Genomic DNA, 20,771 nt, shown 5'->3' with positions numbered 1-20,771 from the left:
TTTTAGTTACTATCTAAATAATACAATTATACAAATGCCTGATGAAAATAAGGATAGAAACTAGATTTATATGTTAGAGGAAAGACAAAAAAGAGAAGTAAATATGTAGATTCAGATCATTTCAGTTCATGGTTACTATTATTTGTGTATTTGTGGTTTTAGTTACTTTATTGTTCAACTATAAAAAAAGTTGGAATATAGCTGAATATTAAAGAATAAAGTTGGGTTTTCTTACTGATTTTAGTTTTATTTTCATAGATTTTAAGATTCAAAATTCAACATCATTTTATTGTCACTGTGTAAAAAAAAATACACAATGGAATTTAATAAACTACCTAAAAACTGCACTCAAGATATTTACACACATAAAAATAAAGATTTATCTCACACACACACACACACACACACACACACACACACACACACTCATCAAAACATGTTCACACATATACAGTTTCTTACATTACATTCATATAATTACTAATATATACTTAAAATAAGGTTAAATATGAGATAGACCACAATAAGTATTAATATCAACCAGTATTTAAAGGTATATTATGCAGAATATTAGGAAAGCCATTTTAGTTTGAATGTCGTCTTTTATTTAACAGTTTACAGAAGTAATAAATATATTTCTGTCTGTCTCTCTGCAGTAATCCAGAGTATAAAGACACTCCAGTAGTAATAAATATATTTCTCTCTCTGCAGTAATCCAGAGTATAAAGACACTCCAGGAGTAATAAATATATTTCTGTGTCTCTCTCTGCAGTAATCCAGAGTATAAAGACACTCCAGTAGTAATAAATATATGTCTGTCTCTCTCTCTCTGCAGTAATCCAGAGTATAAAGACACTCCAGTAGTAATAAATATATTTCTGTGTCTCTCTCTCTGCAGTAATCCAGAGTATAAAGACACTCCAGGAGTAATAAATATATTTCTGTCTCTCTCTCTGCAGTAATCCAGAGTATAAAGACACTCCAGGAGTAATAAATATATTTCTGTCTCTCTCTCTGCAGTAATCCAGAGTATAAAGACACTCCAGGAGTAATAAATATATTTCTGTGTGTCTCTCTGCAGTAATCCAGAGTATAAAGACACTCCAGTAGTAATAAATATATTTCTGTTTCTCTCTCTGCAGTAATCCAGAGTATAAAGACACTCCAGGAGTAATAAATGTATTTATGTCTCTCTCTCTGCAGTAATCCAGAGTATAAAGACACTCCCATCGACATCGCTCAGCTGCCAAACCTCCCAGAGAAAACCTCCGAGTCCTCCGAAACGTCCGACTCTGAGTCTGAGTCCAAAGAAAACTCAGGTACCTTTAATATTTTATCTTGTGTGTGTTTATATCTGATCTGTATTTAGAGGATTGTTTTAAGCTCCTGTGTGATTTTTGGCACATTTTCTTGCTTCTTATTCTACATTTTTCATAAAATCTTCACCAACTTGGTACATTCCACATTTAGATAGATATAGGTGTTAAAGAGCCATAAACTTTTAACCCTCCTGTTGTCCTCAGGAAGTCAAGGAAGGACAGGAGGGAGGGATGAGGAAGGGAGGAAAGGAGAAAGGAAAGGAGTAAGGTGTAAGGAAGGGGGGAAGGAAATGATTAAGGAGGAAAAAAGGAAGGAAGGAAGGAAGGAAAGGAGTAGGGAGGAAGGAAGGAAAGGAGGGAGGGAGGGAGGGAGGGAGGGAGGAAATGATTAAGGAGGAAAAAAGGAAGGAAGGAAGGAAATTATTAAGGAGGAAAAAAGGAAGGAAGGAAGCAAGGAAGGAAGGAAAGGAGTAAGGGAAGGAGTAAGGAAGGAAGGAGTAAGGAGGGAGGTAGGAAAAGAGGAAGGAAGTATGGAAGGAGGAGGGAGCAAAGAAAGACGGAAGGAGGGGAAGAACGAAGGAAAAATTAAAGAAAGAGGAAGGAAGGAAAGAAAGGAGTAGGGAGGAAGGAAGGAGGGAGGGAGGGAGGGAGGGAGGAAGGAAGGAAGGAAAGAAAGGAGGAGGGAAGGAAGGAAGCAGTAAGGAGGGAGGGAGAGAGGAAAAGAGGAAGTAAGTAAGGAGAGAAGGAAGGGAGGAAGAAAAAGAAGGAAGCAAGCAAGGAAAGATGGAAGGAAATGAGGAAAGAAGTATGGAAGGATGAGGGAGCAAAGAAAGAGGGAAGGAGGGGAAGAATTAAAGAAAGAGGATTCCCCTCCGCTTACAAGCAAGTAGATAAGGAAGGAATTAGGGAAGTAAATAAGGTAGGAAAGAAGGAAGTAGGTAAGTAAGGAAGGAGGCAAGGAAGGAAGGAAGGAAGGAAGCAAGGAAAGAAGGGAGGAAGGAAGGAAGAAACAACACACACTACAATGCCTGTTAACTTTTACAAGCAAGTAAATAAGGAAGGAAGGAGGGAAGGCAGTAAGGAAGTAGGCAAGGAAGTAAGGAAGGAAGGAACTGAGCAAGCAAGCAAGGAGGGAAAGAAGGAAGGAAGGAAGGAAGGAAGGAAGGAACAATTAAAAAGAGATGGGGTCAATTTGACCCGGGAGGACGACAGGAGGGTTAAATGCATCCACACAATCACAACCAAATAAGGAGAGAATCAAGGGAGGAAGGAAAGGAGGAAGCAAGCAAGCAAGGAAGGATGGAAGGACACTTATTCTGCAGAACATGCACATCGTAGTTCTTTTAGATTGGTTGTATCAGTGCACGAATAAAGAGAATAAATAATTAAATAACACGTATGAAATTATGGAAAGAAGGAAAAGTAGGAAACACTGAGGACTTAATTTTCTAGGTTTTTATACAATATTCAGATTTTTTTTTTTAAATAGTCTTTTCAGGCTCACAACATGAGAGAGGAAGAACGAAGGAAAAATTAAAGAAAGAGGAAGGAAGGAAGGAAGGAAGGAAGGAAGGAAGGAAAGAAAGAAAGGAGTAGGGAGGAAGGAAGGAGGGAAGGAAAAGAGAAAGGAGGGAGGGAGGGAGGGAGGGAGGAAGGAAGGAAGGAAATGATTAAGGAGGGAAAAAAAAGGAAGGAAGGAAGCAAGGAAGGAAGGAAAGGAGTAAGGGAAGGAGTAAGGAAGGAAGGAAGTATGGAAGGAGGAGGGAGCAAAGAAAGACGGATGGAAGGGAAGAACGAAGGAAAAATTAAAGAAAGGGAGGAAGGAAAGAAGGAAGGAAGGAAGGAAGGAAGGAAAGGAGTAGAGAGGAAGGAAGGAGGGAAAGAAAAGAGAAAGGAGGGAGGGAGGAAGGAAGGAAGGAAGGAAGGAGTAAGGAGGGAGGGAGGGAGAGAGGGAGGAAAAGAGGAAGGAAGTAAGGAGAGAAGGAAGGGAGGAAGAAAAAGAAGGAAGCAAGCAAGGAAGGATGGAAGGAAGGAAGGAAGGACACATATTCTGCAGAAAATGCACATTGTAGTTCTTTAAGAATAAAGGGAATAAATAATTAAACATGTATGCAATTATGGAAAGAAAGAAAAGTAGGAAACACTGAGGACTTAATTTTCTAGGTTTTTATACAATATTCAGATTTTTTTTTTAAATAGTCTTTTCAGGCTCACAACGACATGTGTGATGTTCCTTCCAAGCAGCTCTCAGTATAATAACCAGCAGAGAGAGAAATGAAGCCTGAGAGCAGCCAGAGATATTTAATGAGTTGTTGCCAGTGTGGCGTCGCTGCCAGGCCCAACGCTGCTCATCGCCAACAGCTGCAGGGACCGAGCAGCTCTGGCACCGCCGCAAAACCACACAACATAATAACCCCCCCCAAATACCTCCAGACCTCACAGAACAACACCCAATACTACAGGAAAAACTCATCATAGATAGGAAGGAAGGAAGGAAGGAAGGAAGGAAGGAAGGAAAGGAATACCTCCAGACCTCACATAACAACACTGAATACTGCAGTACTGAAAATACTGCATGGAAGGAAGGAAGGAAGGAAGGAAGGAAGGAAGGAAGGAAGGAAGGAAGGAAGGAAGGAAGGAAGGAAGGAAGGAAGGAAGGAAAGGAAGGAAGGAAGGAAGGAAGGAAGGAAAGGAAGGAAGGAAGGAAGGAAGGAAGGAAGGAGTAAGGAAGGAAGGAAGGAATACCTTCAGACCTCACAGAACAACACCGAATACTGAAGTACTGAAAATACTGCAGGAAGGAAGGAAGGAAGGAAGGAAGGAGGGAGGGAGGGAGGGAGGGAGGAAGGAAGGAAAGAAAGGAAAGGAATACCTCCAGACCTCACAGAACAACACTGAATACTGCAGAAAAAACTCATCATACATAGGAAAGGAAAGAAGGAAGGGAGGAAAGAAGGAACAGTCAAAACATACAGGGTCAATTTGACCCTGTATGTTTTGACTGTTCCTTCTTTCCTTCCTTCCTTCCTTCCTTCCCTCTTTCCATCCTCCCTTCCTTCTTTCCTCTGTCCTTCTTTCCTTCCTTCCTTCCTCCCTCCTTTCCTTCCTTCTTCCTCCCTTCCATCCTTCCTTCCTCCCTTCCTTCTTCCCTCCGTCCTTCTTTCCTTCCTTCTTCCTTCCTTCCTTCCTTCCTCCCTTCCTTCCTTCCTTCCTTCCTCCCTCCCTCTTTTCCTTCCTCCCTTCCTTGACTTGAGGACCATCCATCACAAACTAAAACTAAAATCACTAAATGAAAAATACCGAGGTGCTAATTCAGATCCAGAAAACACAAATCAGGGATTAAACTCATGTGTCAGCGAGCCCGAGCAGCCAATCCTGACACACACACACACACACACACACACACACACACACACACACACACACACACACGGCTCAGTTACAACAGCGCTGCCAGTTATAGTTGACTGGAACCCAACGCCAGGCCTCCACCTTAAGCATGGTATTATGGAGTCGTGCAGCCTGTGTAGCGGCGATAAGAATCAGTGCCAGCTGTTATTCTAGCTGGAGGAGAATGATGCTGGCACACGGCGGGATGTAAACCTGAAGCCAGCTGCTGCAGGACGGAGGAGGCCAGATTCAGCTCCTCCAACAGGCCCGAGGTGCTCAAACTATGACATATTCAAATAAATGAGATATCTGTCCTTTGACCTTTTATTCTGGAGGGATGCGATACACAGGAAGGAAGAAAGAAACACAATACATACTGCATGTTAATGTTTACAAGCAAGTGAATAAGGAAGGAAGGAAGGATCCTTCCTTCCTTCCGTTCCTTCAGTACGTAAGGAAGGAAGCAAGGAAAGAAGGAAGGAAGTGAGAAAGTAGGTAAGTAAGTAAGAAAGTGAGTAAGGAAGGAAGGACGCAAGAAAGGAAGAAAGTAAGTAGGTAAGGAAGGAGGGAAGGAAGGAAGGAAGGAAGCAAGCAAGTAAGGTAGTAAGGAAGTAGGCAAGGAAGGAAGCAATTGAGCAAGTAAGGAAGGAAGGAAGCAAGCAAGTAAGGTAGTAAGGAAGTAGGCAAGGAAGGAAGCAATTGAGCAAGTAAGGAAGGAAGGAAGAAAGGAAGCAAGTAAGGAAGTAGGCAAGGAAGGAAGCAATTGAGCAAGTAAGGAAGGAAGCAAGTAAGAAAGAAAGGAAGGAAGAAAGGAAGTAGGTAAGTAGGGAAGGAAGGAAGAAAGCAAGAAAGGAAGTAGGGAACGAAGGATGGAAGGAAGAAAGGAAGCAAGGAAGGAAGCATATTACAGTATTACCATGTTAACTGTAGCAGGAAATGAGAATGATGCTGGCACACGGCAGGATGTAAACCTGAAGCCAGCTGCTGCAGGACGGAGGAGGCCAGACTCAGCTCCTCCAACAGGCCCGAGGTGCTCAAACTATGACATATTCAAATAAATGAGATATCTGTCCTTTGACCTTTTATTCTGGAGGGATGCGATACACAGGAAGGAAGAAAGAAACAATACAACAAACACTACAATGCATGTTAATGCTTACAAGCAAGTAAATAAGGAAGGAAGTAAATAAGGAAGGAAGGAAGGAAGGTAGTAAGGAAGTAGGCAAGGAAGGAAGGAAGGAAGGAAGGAAGAAACACACACATACTGCAATGCCTGTTAGTGCTTACAAGCAAGTAAATAAGGAAGGAAGGAAGGAAGGAAGGAAGGAAGGAAGGAAGGAAGGAAGGAAGTAGATAGATAAGTAAGGAAGCAAGGAAGGAAGGTAGGAAGGAAATAAATATGGTAGGAAGTAGGGAAGGAAGGAAGGAATTAAGTAAGGAAGCAAGTATGCAAGTAAAGAAACAAGTGAGCAAGTAAGTAAGTAGGGAAGGAAGAAAGTGAGTAAGGAAAGAAGAAAGGAAAGAAGGAAGGAAGCATGCTAGTGAGAAAGTAGGTAAGGAAGGGAGGAAGGAAGCAAGTAAGAAAGGAAGTAAGGAAGCAAATAAGAAAGTAAATAAGTAAGTGAGGGAGGGAGGGAGGGATGAAGGAAGGAAGGGAGGAAAGAAGCAAGGAAGCAAGGAAGGAAGCATATTACAGTATTACCATGTTAACTGTAGCAGGAAATGAGAATGATGCTGGCACACGGTGGCGGGATGTAAACCTGAAGCCAGCTGCTGCAGGACGGAGGAGGCCAGACTCAGCTCCTCCAACAGGCCCGAGGTGCTCAAACTATGACATATTCAAATAAATGAGATATCTGTCCTTTGACCTTTTATTCTGGAGGGATGCGATACACAGGAAGGAAGAAAAAAACTAAGCACGCTGCAATGCCTGTTAATGTTTACAAGCAAGTAAGTAAGGAAGGAAGTAAATAAGGTTGGAAGGAAGAAAGTAGATAAGGAAGTAAGGAAGTAAGGAAAGAAGGGAGAAAGGAAGCAAGTAAGGTAGTAAGGAAATAGGCAAGGAAGGAAGTAAGTAAGTAAGAAAGTAAGGAAGGAAGGAAAAAGTAACTATGGGAGGAAGGAAGCAAGAAAGGAAATAGGTAAGTAGGGAAGGAAGGAAGGAAGGAAGGACGTAGGTAAGGAAGGAAGGAAGGAAGAAAGGAAGTAGGTAAGTAAGGGAGGAAGAAAGGAAGTAGGTAAGGAAGGAAGGAAGAAACGAAGTAGGTAAGTAAGGAAGGAAGAAAGTAATTAGGGAAGGAAGGAAGGAAGGTAGTAAGAAGTAGGCAAGGAAGGAAGCAATTGAGCAAGTAAGGAAGGAAGGAAGGAAGGAAGTAAAATATGTTATACTCAGTTAAACCCTAACCTAAACACCTAAAATCACAGGTGGGTTTCTGCTTCCTGCTGAAGTAAGGAAGGGAAGAAGGAAGCAAGTAAGAAAGTAAATAAGTAAGTAAATGAGTGAGGGAGGGAGGGATGAAAGAAGGAAGGGAGAAAGGAAGGAAGGAAGCAAGAAAGGAAATAGGTAAGGAAGGAAGGAAGGAAGGAACACCTGAAATCACAGGTGGGTCTCTACTTCCTGTCGCAGAACAAACCTGAAATCTCTTAATGGAGACGCAGAGTTCTTCCTCCAGAGACAAAACAATTGAGTCGACATTTCAGAAGCCACGAGGGAGCCGAGCGGCTGCCAGGTGGGCAGCTGCCGGGCCTCAGAGCGAGCTGGCAGCGTTTGAAGTGTGTGTGTGTGTGTGTGTGTGTGTGTGTGTGTGTGTGTGTGTGTGTGTGTGTATGTGCCTGTATGTGTGTGTGTGTGTGTGTGTGTGTGTGTGTGTGTGTGTGTGTGTGTGTGTGTAATGGGCTGGACAGAGTCAACATGCCTGAACAGCAGCAGCGACAGATACTGAACACACATTAGTAAGATCACAACACGACACGACACATGAAATCCTGTTTGGATTTAGAGAGGGGGGGGGGGAGAAGGGAATCAACACCTGAGATTAACTTCACACACTCTCACACACACACATACACACACACACACATACAGGCACATACACACACGCACACATACACACACACGCACACACACACACACACACAGACACACACACACACTCCTCGAAGGACAGAGGAAAGAAGGAAGGGAGGAAGGAAAGGAAGGAAGGAAGGAATGCAAAAATGCAAAAGTGTACTCCAGTATCATATAAATATATAAATGTTGGAGTTGGAGCCTGACGAATATATCTATTAGCTGATATTGTCCTATCATATATATGTATTGTATCAGAGTATATTTTTCACATATACATTTATATAATGTATGTATATATAAGCAGCATTTTATGTATATTTCTACCTTTTTTTGGTCCTTTTTTTAAATGTTAGTTATTTATAATGATTAAATTCCCGGTGTAGTTTACTGTTTTAGTGCACGGATGTAATTTTATACAGTAAAGTTAAACTATAAAATATCATGGCCTCCATTCATATCTTTGTCAGGTGTTTAAATACCAAATGTGAGAGACTGCATTGCAAAGAAATGAGTTTGCATGCATCTAATTTTATATTATTGCTAACAGAATTTATTGTTTGGTTGGATTGATGCTGTTAGGGAATTTTCCATCATTAATAAGCACTGGGTCAAACTAGGCTGTGCGGTCATCGCAAGGCCTCACCAAATGATATGTTTAGACACTGTCTCCCTTTGAGATAGTGGTGAGCAGTGAGTCTGCTCCTTTTGGGGAAAACAGGAGCCACTCTGATAGTGTTGCTATAGCAGCCGAGGTCAGATATGTGTTTGACTGTTTTCCCTGAATGGAGTAGAGGCAGCTGGAGTCAGAGGTTTGATATAGTGTTGGATGGAGGACAAAGGTCCTGAGTGAGGTCTAAGCAATGTTCTATCTATAGACCAGTACACTAAATTCTGTATATTGTAGATGTGTTGGATCTGTCCATATTTGGGCATGGCTCAACCTTGGGCATTATCTGTGTGGTTTAAAGTCTATCCCCGGAGGAGAGAAACTTCAGAATTGAAGGAAGCATCAGGGCATATAATGTGTACTGATCATTCGTTCGTTTCTCCTCCATGGAGTAAATAAAACTTTTCAATACAAGACATCCTGGACTCCTGTCTACTCTCTCCATTGATGTATGGGCTGCATAATTAAAATCACTATCAATGCTGTTAGTGTTTGAGTTTTACTGATTCTTTTTCCTTTTTATATTTAGTTATCGGCTGTTATATATATCGATATCAGACTTTTTTTACTCCCTATAATTGGTGTCGGCATTGGCCCCAAAATCCAGTATGATTCTGGCTTTAGTTGGAATATTAATATTTGGTAATTAGCACTAAATCCAAAGTTTGTGCTGCTTCACGTCCAAAAAAGTCAAAACTCTCGTAGAAACTTTTCTCTTAACCCTCCTGTTGTCCTCGAGTCAAGGAAGGAAGGAAGGGAGGGAGGAAGGAAGGAAACGAGGGAGGAAGGGAGGAAAGGAAAGGAAAGGAGGAAGGAAGGAGGGAGGAAGGGAGGAAGGAAGGAAGGAGGGAGGAAAGGAGAGGAAAGGAAAGAAGGAAGAATGAAGGAAGGAGGGAAGGAAGAAGGAAGGAAAGGAAAGAAGGACAGAGGAAAGAAAGAGAGAAAGAAGGAGGGAGGAAAGAAGGAGAGGAGGAAGGAATAACGGAGGAAAGGAGAGAAGGAAGGAAAGGAAAGAAGGAAGGAAGGTAGGAAAAAAGGACAGAGGAAAGAAAGAGAGAAGGAAGGAGGGAGGAAAGAAGGAAGGGAGGAAGGAATAACGGAGGAAAGGAGAGAAGGAAGGAAAGGAGGGAGGAAGGAAGGGAGGGAGAAAGGAGGGAAGGAAAGAAGGAGGGAAGAAAGGGGGATGGAGGAAGTACAGGCAGAAGGAAGGAAGGGAGGAAAGAAGAATTAGGCGGGGTCAATTTGACCCGGGAGGACGACACGAAGGGTTAAATTCATCTCCCTTCTTTACATTCTGGAAACAAGAACATGAGTCTGTGTCTTCATTCCTAACCGTCCGTCTTCTCTCTTCCTCACAGACAACGAGAACGCCAAACCGGAGGGGAAGCCGAGCCACCAATCAGAACGCAGCGAGGACCCGGAGGCCGACAGCAAGCGCCAGCAGCAGCCGGGCCAACCGCACTGCTCCTCCGAACAGGAAATGAAACGCCAGGAGGAAGGAGACAGCTCCAGTAACCCCGAGAGCCAAGACAGCGATGACAGCCTGGAGCCTTCAGACGGAGAGGGGGAGGAGCAGGAGGAGGTCAGGGGAGGAGGAGGAGGAGGAGGAGGAGGTGGAGGAGGAGGAGGAAGGTTGGGGAGGTTAACAGGACTCGGTGGATTAGGTGGACTGAGCTCCATCGGAGGACTGAGTAATCTTGGCGGGCTTCATATCAAAGTGGAGCATTACGGAGAGGGGGAGGAGGTTCAGCTGCACAACTCGCAAACCTCTTCATCGGAGGAGGAGGAAGAGGAGGATGACGATGATGATGACGAGGAGGACGTAGGTGTGCAGGACTGCGATGGCGCCAACACCGGGAACAAACTCCTGAAGAGGCGGAAGAGGAGGAAAGTGCAGAAATGGGACGGCAGCCGAAGCAGGAGGCTCCGTCTGTCCTCGACCTCGCCCAGCCCCGTCGCCATGGGAGACGCCACGCCGCTGGTCGACCCCTCGCAGCAGGCCAACGCCAACTCCTCCCATCTCCTCGCCTCCTCTTCCTCCTCCGGCTCCCCGAATGCAGCAGCGGCGGTGACGTCATCAGTCCTGAAAATCAAGACGGAGATGGCCGAGCCGATCAACTTCGACAACGACAGCAGCATCTGGAACTACCCGCCCAACCGAGAGATCTCCCGAAACGAGTCTCCGTACAGCATGACCTCCAAACCGGCTCCTCCCGGTTCCCACGAGACCTTCCCCTCGCCCCAGGGAGGCTCTCTCCAGGTAGCCATCCCCGACTCCGTCCTCACTCCTCCCGGTACCGAGGGAGGAGCGGGCGGAGTGAGGAAGCCTCCTTACAACGGTAGCTCGGCCCCGTCTTCTGCTTCCAGCGCTGCGAGTCTCGCTCCTCCCTCCAGCGCCTCCTCCGCCGACCCCCTCTCCCCGCCTCTCTCCGCCTCGCCACGGGACAAGCAACAAGGCACGCCCACCACCTCCTCCTCTTCTTCTTCCACTTCCTCTTCATCGTCCTCCTCCTCCTCCTCCGCGTCGACCCCGTCCTCCTCGCTGCTGTACTCCGGCGATCTCGAGGCTCTGCAGCGTCTCCAGGCGGGTAACGTCGTCCTCCCTCTCGTCCACCGGGTCACAGGGACTCTCGCCTCCACCAGCACGACGGCTCCTCGGGTCTACACCACCGGGACCATCAGGTACGCGCCGGCGGACGTCACCCTCGCTATGGCACAAGGCAACCTCCTCCCAAACGGCGCCATGAACTTTGTGGACAGCTCGGGGTTCGGCTTGGACCCGAAGACGCCGATGGAGATGCTCTACCATCACGTCCACCGGCTCAACATGTCGGCAGCGGCGGCCGCAGGTCCGTTCGTCGGCTCTCCGGCGGCGACGGGAGGAAACGGCGCTTTGGGAGGCCAGATGCCGACGGCGGCGAACGTCTTCACCACGGCGGAGGGACTTTTCTCGACGCTACCGTTCCCGGTGTACAGCAACGGGATCCACACCACGCAGACGACTCTAGAGAGGAAGGAGGATTAACGCTAAACATTCGAGACCGCATTACTGTGTTTTTTCCGGAATCAACAACTGTGTTAGAAAAGTTAACGACGACGACGACAACAACAATAAAAAAAACTTCTCACTCGTTTAAAAAAAAAAGAGAAAAAAAGAAAAAAGAGACTATTTACTTGCTTTCTTTTATCAACACGGTGTAGCACTGTGTCTCGGAGAGGGAGAACGGACAGGAAAGGATGACAAATGTACTCTAGCACTTTGAATCTGAGCAAACTGAGCTTGTGTAATAGACATGAATGACCCTCAAACATGTCCCCACCCCTCCCTCCCGCTTCCTCCCGCCCCTCCCACTTCCTCCTCCTCCCTTTACTCCCTACTTTTCTATCTTTTTTCTCTCTGCTCCTCATCCTCCTCTCCTTCCACGCTCTAAGTCTCTCTCTCTCTCTCTTTGCTCCTGTTTCTTGCGATCAGCAAAACTTTTTCTCTTTCCGAAACGATTGAACAAAGAAAAAGAAGAAAAAAAAAACAGACTATTCTTTATTGTAAAGAATTCCTTTTTTTGCCTACAGAGAATTCATATTGCCGACGGACTCCGCTGGAGCCTGACGGGGATAATTTTTATTATTTGACTTGTTTCTGTTGCATCTTTATGAAGGTGCTGATTGTGTGTATTTAAAGGAGGACGAACAGGGATTTGTAACGGACAGAAAAACTCTCCTCTGCATCTTGATGTGATCAAGACTTGAAAAGAAAGTTTTTAAAACCCGAGAGGAGGAAGCCGCCGCCGCTGCTGCTGCGTCCGACAAGAGGTCTCAGAGATAAATAATCTTTTGAAAAAAGGTTTTTGAGGACGTTTCTCGATTGAGGGAATAGTTTAGAGAATTAATGCTGTTTGTTTTCTTCTTTTTATTTCTTTCCTTTTTTTTTTCTTTCTTTTTTTTATAAAGTATTCTAGCTCAGATTTAACTTACGAATCAAGCATTAAGAAGAAAAACAAAAAAAGCAATTTTCAGCCGGGTAATGACCTGTGAATTATCGAATGTTACTACTTCCTCTTTTATCCCAGGAGTTTACCTACAGGTCTCGCACCAAACATAACCTCCTCTCCGCATCTCTTCCCATCCTCCTCCTCGATTCTGTCGTTCTCGCTCTTTCTTCTTCTCCTCCTTCTTCTCCTTCTTCTGTCCGACCCGACCTTTAACCTTTTCCGTTCATCTATCTATCTACAGATTCATGGTGCTACCGACCGTCCAGTAACCCTGACTCAGCTGGCTGATGTGGGTGCTGTAAAACAAAACCCACAGCTCGTCGACAGACTGATCGTTTCTTCTTCTTTTTTTTTTTTTTTTTCGGAGGGGGAACAATTTTTAAAAAAGTTTGTTTTTTAATTTTTTTTTTCTCTTCTGACCTTCAGGAAAGTCAGAAATACCAAGTGAGAACTTCTAAAAATCAGCGACGTCATCTCCATGTTTCATCGTAACGTACGTCTTAAAGAAACACTCGACCTTATCTGGCCACTAGGGGGAGCTCCGCATGGCGACATGGAGTTGATCGGTTGAGATTTAAGCTGTTTTTTTCTTTTTTTATTGTTTTTTTAATTTTTATTTCTTAATGTATTTTCTAACTTGATCACTTTTAATTCTCAGTGAGACTGAGGCTAATTAGTTAGTGATGCTAACTTGAAAAATGAATGTTGAAAACCTCGACCGGCTCCTGTTTGATCACTGTTTTATTGTTTTTAACTACTACAACTACTTTTACCTTTTATTTTTTTTTACATGTTTTCCCTCCTCCTCCTCCTCCTCCTCCTCCTCCTCCTCTTCGTCTTCTTCTTCTTCTTCTTCTTCCTTAAACCGGAATCACCTCCACAAGATTTTTTCCTCTAAATAATCCACTCTCTTCCATCTCATCGCCGGACCCTGTGATATAAAGAACCACATATCAAACAAAGGAGATTGTAATAAAGACATGCATTTTTCAATCAATCAATCTATCAAACAATCAATCCAGTAAACGACAAACGAAACAAAAAAAAAAAAGAGTATTTGTTTGTTTGTTAGTTGTTGTTTTTTTTTTTTTGTTGAGGAAGAGAAAAAAAAATCACATTCCTTTTAAAACAACGTTGTCCTTGTCGTTGGTGTTCTTGTTCTTCTTCTTTCTGTTCTGTGTTTCGTTCTTTCTCCCCCCCCCCCCCCCCCCCCCTTTAAAAACCTCCGTTGCCAAATAATAAAAAAAAAAGACAAAAAAAAGAAAAATGAAAGAAAGAAATGTTGAAAAATCTCCACACAAGTTTTTTGGGTGTTTTGAAAAAGCACTGTGATTCTCATTCATTTGTAAACTTAAAAAAAAAAAAAGGTAAAAAAAGACAAAAAAAAAAAACAACTTTTTTCTTCTCTTCTCTTCTTATACACTTTTTTTGGGTAAAAAGATAGAGAATAAAAAAAAAAATTAAAAAAAAAATGATGAGAATAAGTAATAATTTAAAAAACTGTCAAAGACCTCCATCTTTTTAAAGAGTTGACAGCCCCCGCCCTCCTCCCCCACCCCCTCCCAAGTCTTTACCATCCTCTGTCATCCCTTATTACCCCCCCCCCCCCCCTCCCCTCCCCCAATGTGATTAAGCCGTAAAAATGTGTTACCGATGTGTTTTAGTGTCACTGGCTGTCAAAAAGTCTTTCATGGCAACTTCTCTCTCTGTGTGTGTTGACTATATGCAGTATATACTGAGCTACTGTAGCTGTTTTTGTCCTTTGTCTTCTCTGTGCTCTATCTCTAGTGTTGGAGGGAGGGAGGGAGGGGGGGAGGGGGGGAGGAGGGGAATGAGAGGAGGAGGAGAAAGAGCAAGGGATGGAGGGGGGTGAGGCTTTTTAAAGAGAGAGGGAGAGAGAGAGGGTGAAGTCTTTATGTGATGATTTGACATCCTCTCAACAAAAAAAGATCTATATATTAAGATAAATAAGACAAACCCTCTCTTTCTCTCTCTCCCTCCATCCATCCCCCTCTCTTTCTCTCCGTCTCTCTCTCCCTCTCCCTCTCTCTCTCTCTCTCTCTCTTTTATCTGCAGTCTTAGTGAAACCAGTGGAGGTTCGTGGAAAATTTCGTGTTCGGTGGCCTTTGCAAAAAACGATAAAAAACATTTGTAGAGTCCACCTTGTTCTTTTTCTCGCTGCTTCCTTTTTCTCGTCTTTGTAAAACCTCTTTTTTTATTTTTATTATTCTTTTTTTTCTTCCTTTTTTCTAATCCTTCTTTCTCTCTCCCTCTCTCTATCTCTCTCTCTCTCTCTCTTTGTCTCTGCTAATTGCTTTTTGCTGTTGTGTAGTCTTATACAAAAACCTCTTTATCTCGCTCTATGTCTTTTTATCTCAGCGATGAAAAGCTTCTTTAACTAGCTCAAAGGTTTATGGAGCCATGTATTTTTGCCGCTAAGGAATTCTGGGAATTGTAGTTTCCAGCTCTTGCATACAAAAAAAAAGTATTAAATAAACTAATATTTAATAATATTTACAGTATATAGACATAAATTATGATGAGGAAAAAGCCTAAAGTAGCATTTTTGTTTTTTAGATGTTTAGTCCTTTACGTCCTGGAAAAACCATACAAGCCTCAGTTGTGAAACATTTCCCAGAGTCTCTTGGTGGCGTCTTGTGTGCATTGGGTGTATTTCATTGGTTCCCACCGAAACTTGTCGTCGACTTCCTGCGCAAAACTTTAAACTAGGGCTGTCAAACGATTAATTTTTTTAATCGCGATTAATCGCAGAGTTTCCATAGTTAATCACGATTAATGGCGTTTTGAATGTCATGTTTAAAATCCTGTTATTTTCCATTTGAAGGCAGTTTTAAGCCCATAATGTAAAGCATTTCTTACCAGAGTGTCTTAACTGGGAATCAATCACGGCTCTGCTGCGACTCCCACACTCCAAAATGGTCCTTTGGTGGAGCTGAGGCTGGCTTGGCTGCACCTGGGTGTTTAGCGTGGAGGTGCTAACTCAAACTCCACGTACTCCGGTGGTAGTTAAACTCCGTTTGACACAGGTTGCATTTTACTTTTGACTTGTCAACTGAAGCGTCTGGAAGTGTTTTAAAGTTAAACAAGCCGTTCAAAAGTCCAGTAGCTCTCTTACTTTCCATCAGCGCGGTAGGTTTACTGCAGGAGGCCACTTCAAAGCATAGCGCTACAGCTAGAGGAGCCGTCTACGGGGGAGTAGAAGGGACAAAAAGGCTTGCAACATTAAAATGAGATTAAAAAAAATTAAGCGTTATGGATTGCATTAATCTAATCGCGATTAATGCGTTAACGCTGACAGCCCTAATTTAAACTTTAAACTCTTTACGGGGGACGAACAAAGTTAAACAAGTGGTTCAAAGGGAGGAGATTTAACAGAAAAAAAAACTACAAAAAAAAATCACAGTAGTATTTCAGGACATAATAATAATAATAATAATAATAATAATGATGATGACAATAATGATTTTAAAGATTTCTAAAGAAATTAAAAGATAAAAAAATATTTCGCACTACAAATCTATTTTTATAGGTGTTTTGGAAAAAAAACTGAACTGCATGTTTAGTAAGTTCGTCCGATGCGTTTCACGTGATCGATCCCTCGTTTTTTTTGTTTTTATTTAATTTAATTTTTAAGTTTTATTCCTTCCAGTTCCAGTTCCAGTCAGTCCAGCAGTTTTTGTGTTTTTTTTATTTTAATTTTAATTTTTAAAAGTCTGTCGAGCCCAAACGTGGGGGGGATGTGATGTGGAGGCCTGTTGGTAATAAATAATAAAAGTCTGTATTTGTCAAATAATAATTTAAAAAAAATAAAAATAAAAAACTCCCACACCCAGAGGCCTCTAATCATCCTCCCCCCTCCTCAATATCAGGAAATACAATCTGTAGCTGTCTGTGCTTTCTGTGAAGAATCAATGTTACTTGTTACTGCTACTAATGTGTAAAACAACTACAACTATAAAAAAAAAAAGAGAAAGAAACCCAGGTTTATGAAATTCAATGATGTATTTATTTATTATTTCTTTGTTTGGTTATAATAATAATAATAAGGGGGGGGAGCGGTTGATCGGTGGGTCATTTATGGTTAAATTTTGTCATTTCTGGAGCATTTTTGTTCCTGCGCTCCTCTGGATTTTAAGCATTTTCTACTTTAGCGGGGGCGGGGGGGCACAAAACGAACGGCAGGTCAAAGAAGAGGAGGGGTTTTTGGTTTTTTTGGTTGTTTAATTTGGGAAAGGGTGGGGAGGGGAGGGAGGGGTGGGTTTTGGGGGATGCACATAACTCAGATGAAAACCAGGAAATACACCCACATGTAACAAAAACCAAACAGCCGGTCCAAGCTGTTTAAATGTTTTTTCTGTGTTTTATGTCGAAATAAAAATGATTGCTGGTGATTTTAAAAACTCTTAAAAACCTTAAAAAAAATCACAGCTGCTGTCAAAAATACATAGTGTTTAAAGAATTACAAATATTGAAAAATCACTTCATCATTTACCTGTGAAAGAAAAACTGTGTCTCTGTGTTTTTAACTATTTCTTGTACAATTATACAGATTCTTTTATGAGGAAAAACTTGGTGCCAAGTAGCTGAAATACGGGAGAGAGGGAATCTCTTATTATCAATGTTAACAGTGTTATAAAATTCTAAATACAAACAAATTAAAATATTAAAAAAGAGAAAACTATGGTACATTTCTATTTTTTTTTCCTCGCAGAAGAGAGGAAAAACACATGACTAACTGATGCTAACTTTGAGTGCCTGGCTTATTTTTTATTATTATTATTATTATTATTATTATTATTATTATTATTATTATTTTCGAAAGACATCTTTTTGAGTTCATTTACCATGAATAATGCTGCAAATCCGAAAATGTACATACTTCATTTTTATAGCAGTTGTTCTTTTATAAGTTTACTAGGTTCTCATCCGTTCAGAGGTCACACACATGGTTGTCTTTCTGTAACCCGGTTTTGACCATCTTACAGGTGCCATATCCATAATAAAAATTTCTCTCGAATTTGTTACCAGATTGCATCATTTCTTCTTCTGTTTGACGCATTCAGCTCATCCCACGCCCCCCCCCCCCCAGGCCCCCCCGACCCCTCCCGGGAAAAAAAACAACCCCCAAACACTGCCCAAACTTTCTTTGATATTTGTTTGATTTTACGACGGAGTATCAGGGCCAGACATTTTTTTGTGTGGAAATTACAAGAAAAAAGTTGTAATATTATGAGAAAAAGTCGTAATATTAGGAGAATAAAGTCGTAATATTAGGAGAAAAAAGTCGTAACATTATGAGAATAAAGTCAATAACAGGTATAAAAGAATAAAGTCGTAACTCTACGAGAATAAAGTCGTAATATTAGGTCTACGAGAAAAAAGTCATACTATTACAAGAAAAAAGTTGTAATATTATGAGAAAAAAGTCGTAACTCTACGAGAATAAAGTCGTAACATTACGAGAATAAAGTCCTAAGTCGTAATATTAGGTCTACGAGAAAAAAGTCGTAATATTATGAGAATAAAGTCAATATCAGGTCTAAAAGAATAAAGTCGTAACTCTACGAGAAAAAAGTCGTAATATTATGAGAATAAAGTCAATATCAGCTCTAAAAGAATAAAGTCGTAACTCTGCGAGAATAAAGTCGTAATATTAGTTCTACGAGAAAAAAGTCATACTATTACAAGAAAAAAGTCGTAATATTATGAGAAAAAAGTCGTAACTCTACGAGAATAAAGTCGTAACATTACGAGAATAAAGTCATAATATTACGAGAATAAAGTCATAACGAGAATTAAGTCGTAACATTACGAGAATAAAGTCGTAATATTATGAGAATAAAGTCGTACTATTAGGTCTACGGGAATAAAGTCGTAACATGAGAATAAAGTCGTACTATTAGGTCTACGAGAATAAAGTCGTAATATTATGAGAATAAAGTCGTACTATTAGGTCTACGAGAATAAAGTCGTAACATTATGAGAATAAAGTCGTAATATTAGGTCTACGAGAATTAAGTCGTAACATTATGAGAATAAAGTCGTACTATTAGGTCTACGAGAATAAAGTCGTAACATTATGAGAATAAAGTCGTAATATTAGGTCTACGAGAATAAAGTCGTAACATTATGAGAATAAAGTCGTAATATTAGGTCTACGAGAATAAATTCATAATATTACGAGAATAAAGTTGTAACTACGAGAATAAATTCGTAATATTACAAGAATAAAGTCGTAACATTACGAGGATAAAGTCGTAATATTACGAGAATAAAGTCGTAATATTACGAGAATAAAGTCGTAATATTACGAGAATAAAGTCGTAACTCTACGAGAATAAAGTCGTAATACTACGAGGTCCGTCTCCCTCAGTAACCGTCACAGCAGACAGCAGCTTTTTGTCCACGTAGAGGGAAAATGCCTCTATTAGAAATGATTAGAAATGGACACCACCCTTATTCTTGTTTTATTTAAAAAACATAAATAACTAGCTACTTTATAAGTTAAACTCTCCGTTATTACATTCGGTTTAAAGTGTTGTAATTCCTTTTTGTGACAGTAGGTGTCACTGTGCTACCAGGTTCATTAAGAATAAAACAGAGCTTGAGTTGGTCACACACTGATAACCTCGTGCCTGTTCTTTACTGCTCTACAGGTCGTAACATGTGGTGTAATACTACTCAGAGTGGGTCATCATGCTGCCTAGATGTTAAAGAAGCATTCAGCTAGATATTGAGGAGCTGTTCCAGATGTTGACGTCAGGCTAACTTACTACCGAGTCAGCTAGCTAGCAGGCTAACTTACTACCAGTCAGCTAGCTAGCAGGCTAACTTACTACTGAGTCAGCTAGCTAGCAGGCTAACTTACTACCAGTCAGCTAGCTACCAGGCTAACTTACTACTGAGTCAGCTAGCTAGCAGGCTAACTTACTACCAATCAGCTAGCTAGCAGGCTAACTTACTACCGAGTCGCAGTAGCCGAGGGCAGCAGTAAAAAATCACTCTGTGTTTCAGGTTTAACTTCAACACAAGAAGCTTAGAGCTCCTCCTAGTGGCTGAAAGTAGCTGTTAATGACTCCTTCATACTAGACTACACAACTCAACTCTTAACACTTAATTAAAGTTTTTCAATTTAAAACAAATCGACCACAGCACAAAGGTCGAAGTTAGACTCTGCTTAGATCGGCTTTAATGAAACATCTCTAACCCAGATAGATACAGAAGCTACGGCTGCAACTAACCATTATTTTCATTATAGATTAGTTTCTCCAAATTAATTCATTACTTTGTCGACACACTAAACCTAACTGATTTAAAATGTTACCTAGTTTACACCAACACCAACATAACATTGTATTAACTTTGTCCAGTGTCTGGTTTACACAGAGCAAAATAACAAACCATGGCTTAAAAAAAAGATAGTAGATTATTACAAGCTTTTGTTTAAATTAAAAAGAAAAACAAACTAAAACTGGCTTAGAACAACCTTTTGTCTTGAGCACCTTAAAAGGGAACATTAATACAGTATTATGTTGTCACTATATTGACCCAAACTGGGTAATAATGGGTATAATTTCCCACAACTCAAGTTAATGAAAAATAGTCCAAAACTCAAATATATTCAGTTAACTGTGACAGAAGATAAAGAAAATTTTAAAAAAAAACATCACATTTGAGAAACGGTAACCAATATTTAGCTTTATATTAAAAAAAAAACCCCAAAAGACAAAATTATTTGATCCTCAAAATAGTTAATTTTACATCAATTAACCAACTTATTGTTCCAGCTCTAAAACAAGCCTTAATTTCCAAATAAAAGTTGAAATACTGATGGAAAAAAATAAAAATAATATTTCCATCATAGCTGAAAGAGACAAAAAACCCTAAAAACTACCAAAAAGAGACATAAAAATGATTAAAATCAACCTACAGTTAATTTGAGTGGCAGCTGCCATCTAGTTACCGTGGCAACGTAGAGATGGAGAGACTAATGAGACTCAAAACTACCAATAAAATAACATTTCCATCATTATGTCTATGTTATATTTTCATGTCTGAGGTAAAATAGGACATGATATTGTGTGATAGGAGATGTTTAGTCTCTCTGCTCTCTGACACATGAATCAAGGTTTAACCCTCCTGTTGTCCTCCAGTCAAGGAAGGAAGGGAGGAAGGAAGGAAGGACAGGAGGAAGGAATAAAAGAGGAAGGAAGGAGAGAAGGAAGGAAGGAAGGAAGGGAGTAAGGAGGGAGGGGGAAGCAAGTAAGGAAGGAAGGAAGGAAAGGAAGGAAGGAAGGAAGGAAGGAAGTAAAAAT

The 20,771-nt window shown here is 41.2% G+C and overlaps 1 protein-coding gene across 1 annotated transcript in view; it reads left to right on the top strand.

Annotated features, from left to right (window-relative positions):
* The window catches only part of LOC128375792 (neuronal PAS domain-containing protein 3), a 50,836-nt gene extending 39,321 nt beyond the window's left edge, over positions 1-11,515 (top strand). Inside the window, exons 3-6 of the mRNA XM_053336208.1 lie at positions 1,204-1,319; positions 9,805-10,028; positions 10,075-10,078; positions 10,132-11,515. Of these exons, the coding sequence (XP_053192183.1) occupies positions 1,204-1,319; positions 9,805-10,028; positions 10,075-10,078; positions 10,132-11,471 (1,684 nt within the window). The 3' untranslated portion in view covers positions 11,472-11,515. The remainder of the gene's footprint in view (positions 1-1,203; positions 1,320-9,804; positions 10,029-10,074; positions 10,079-10,131) is intronic.
* The last annotated feature ends 9,256 nt before the right edge of the window (positions 11,516-20,771 follow it).

The sequence above is a fragment of the Scomber japonicus genome, chromosome 16, assembly GCF_027409825.1.
Source record: "Scomber japonicus isolate fScoJap1 chromosome 16, fScoJap1.pri, whole genome shotgun sequence".
Lineage (NCBI taxonomy): Eukaryota > Metazoa > Chordata > Actinopteri > Scombriformes > Scombridae > Scomber > Scomber japonicus.
The sequence above is the reverse complement of the archived record's forward strand: the minus strand, read 5'-3'. Positions and strand labels throughout refer to the sequence as shown.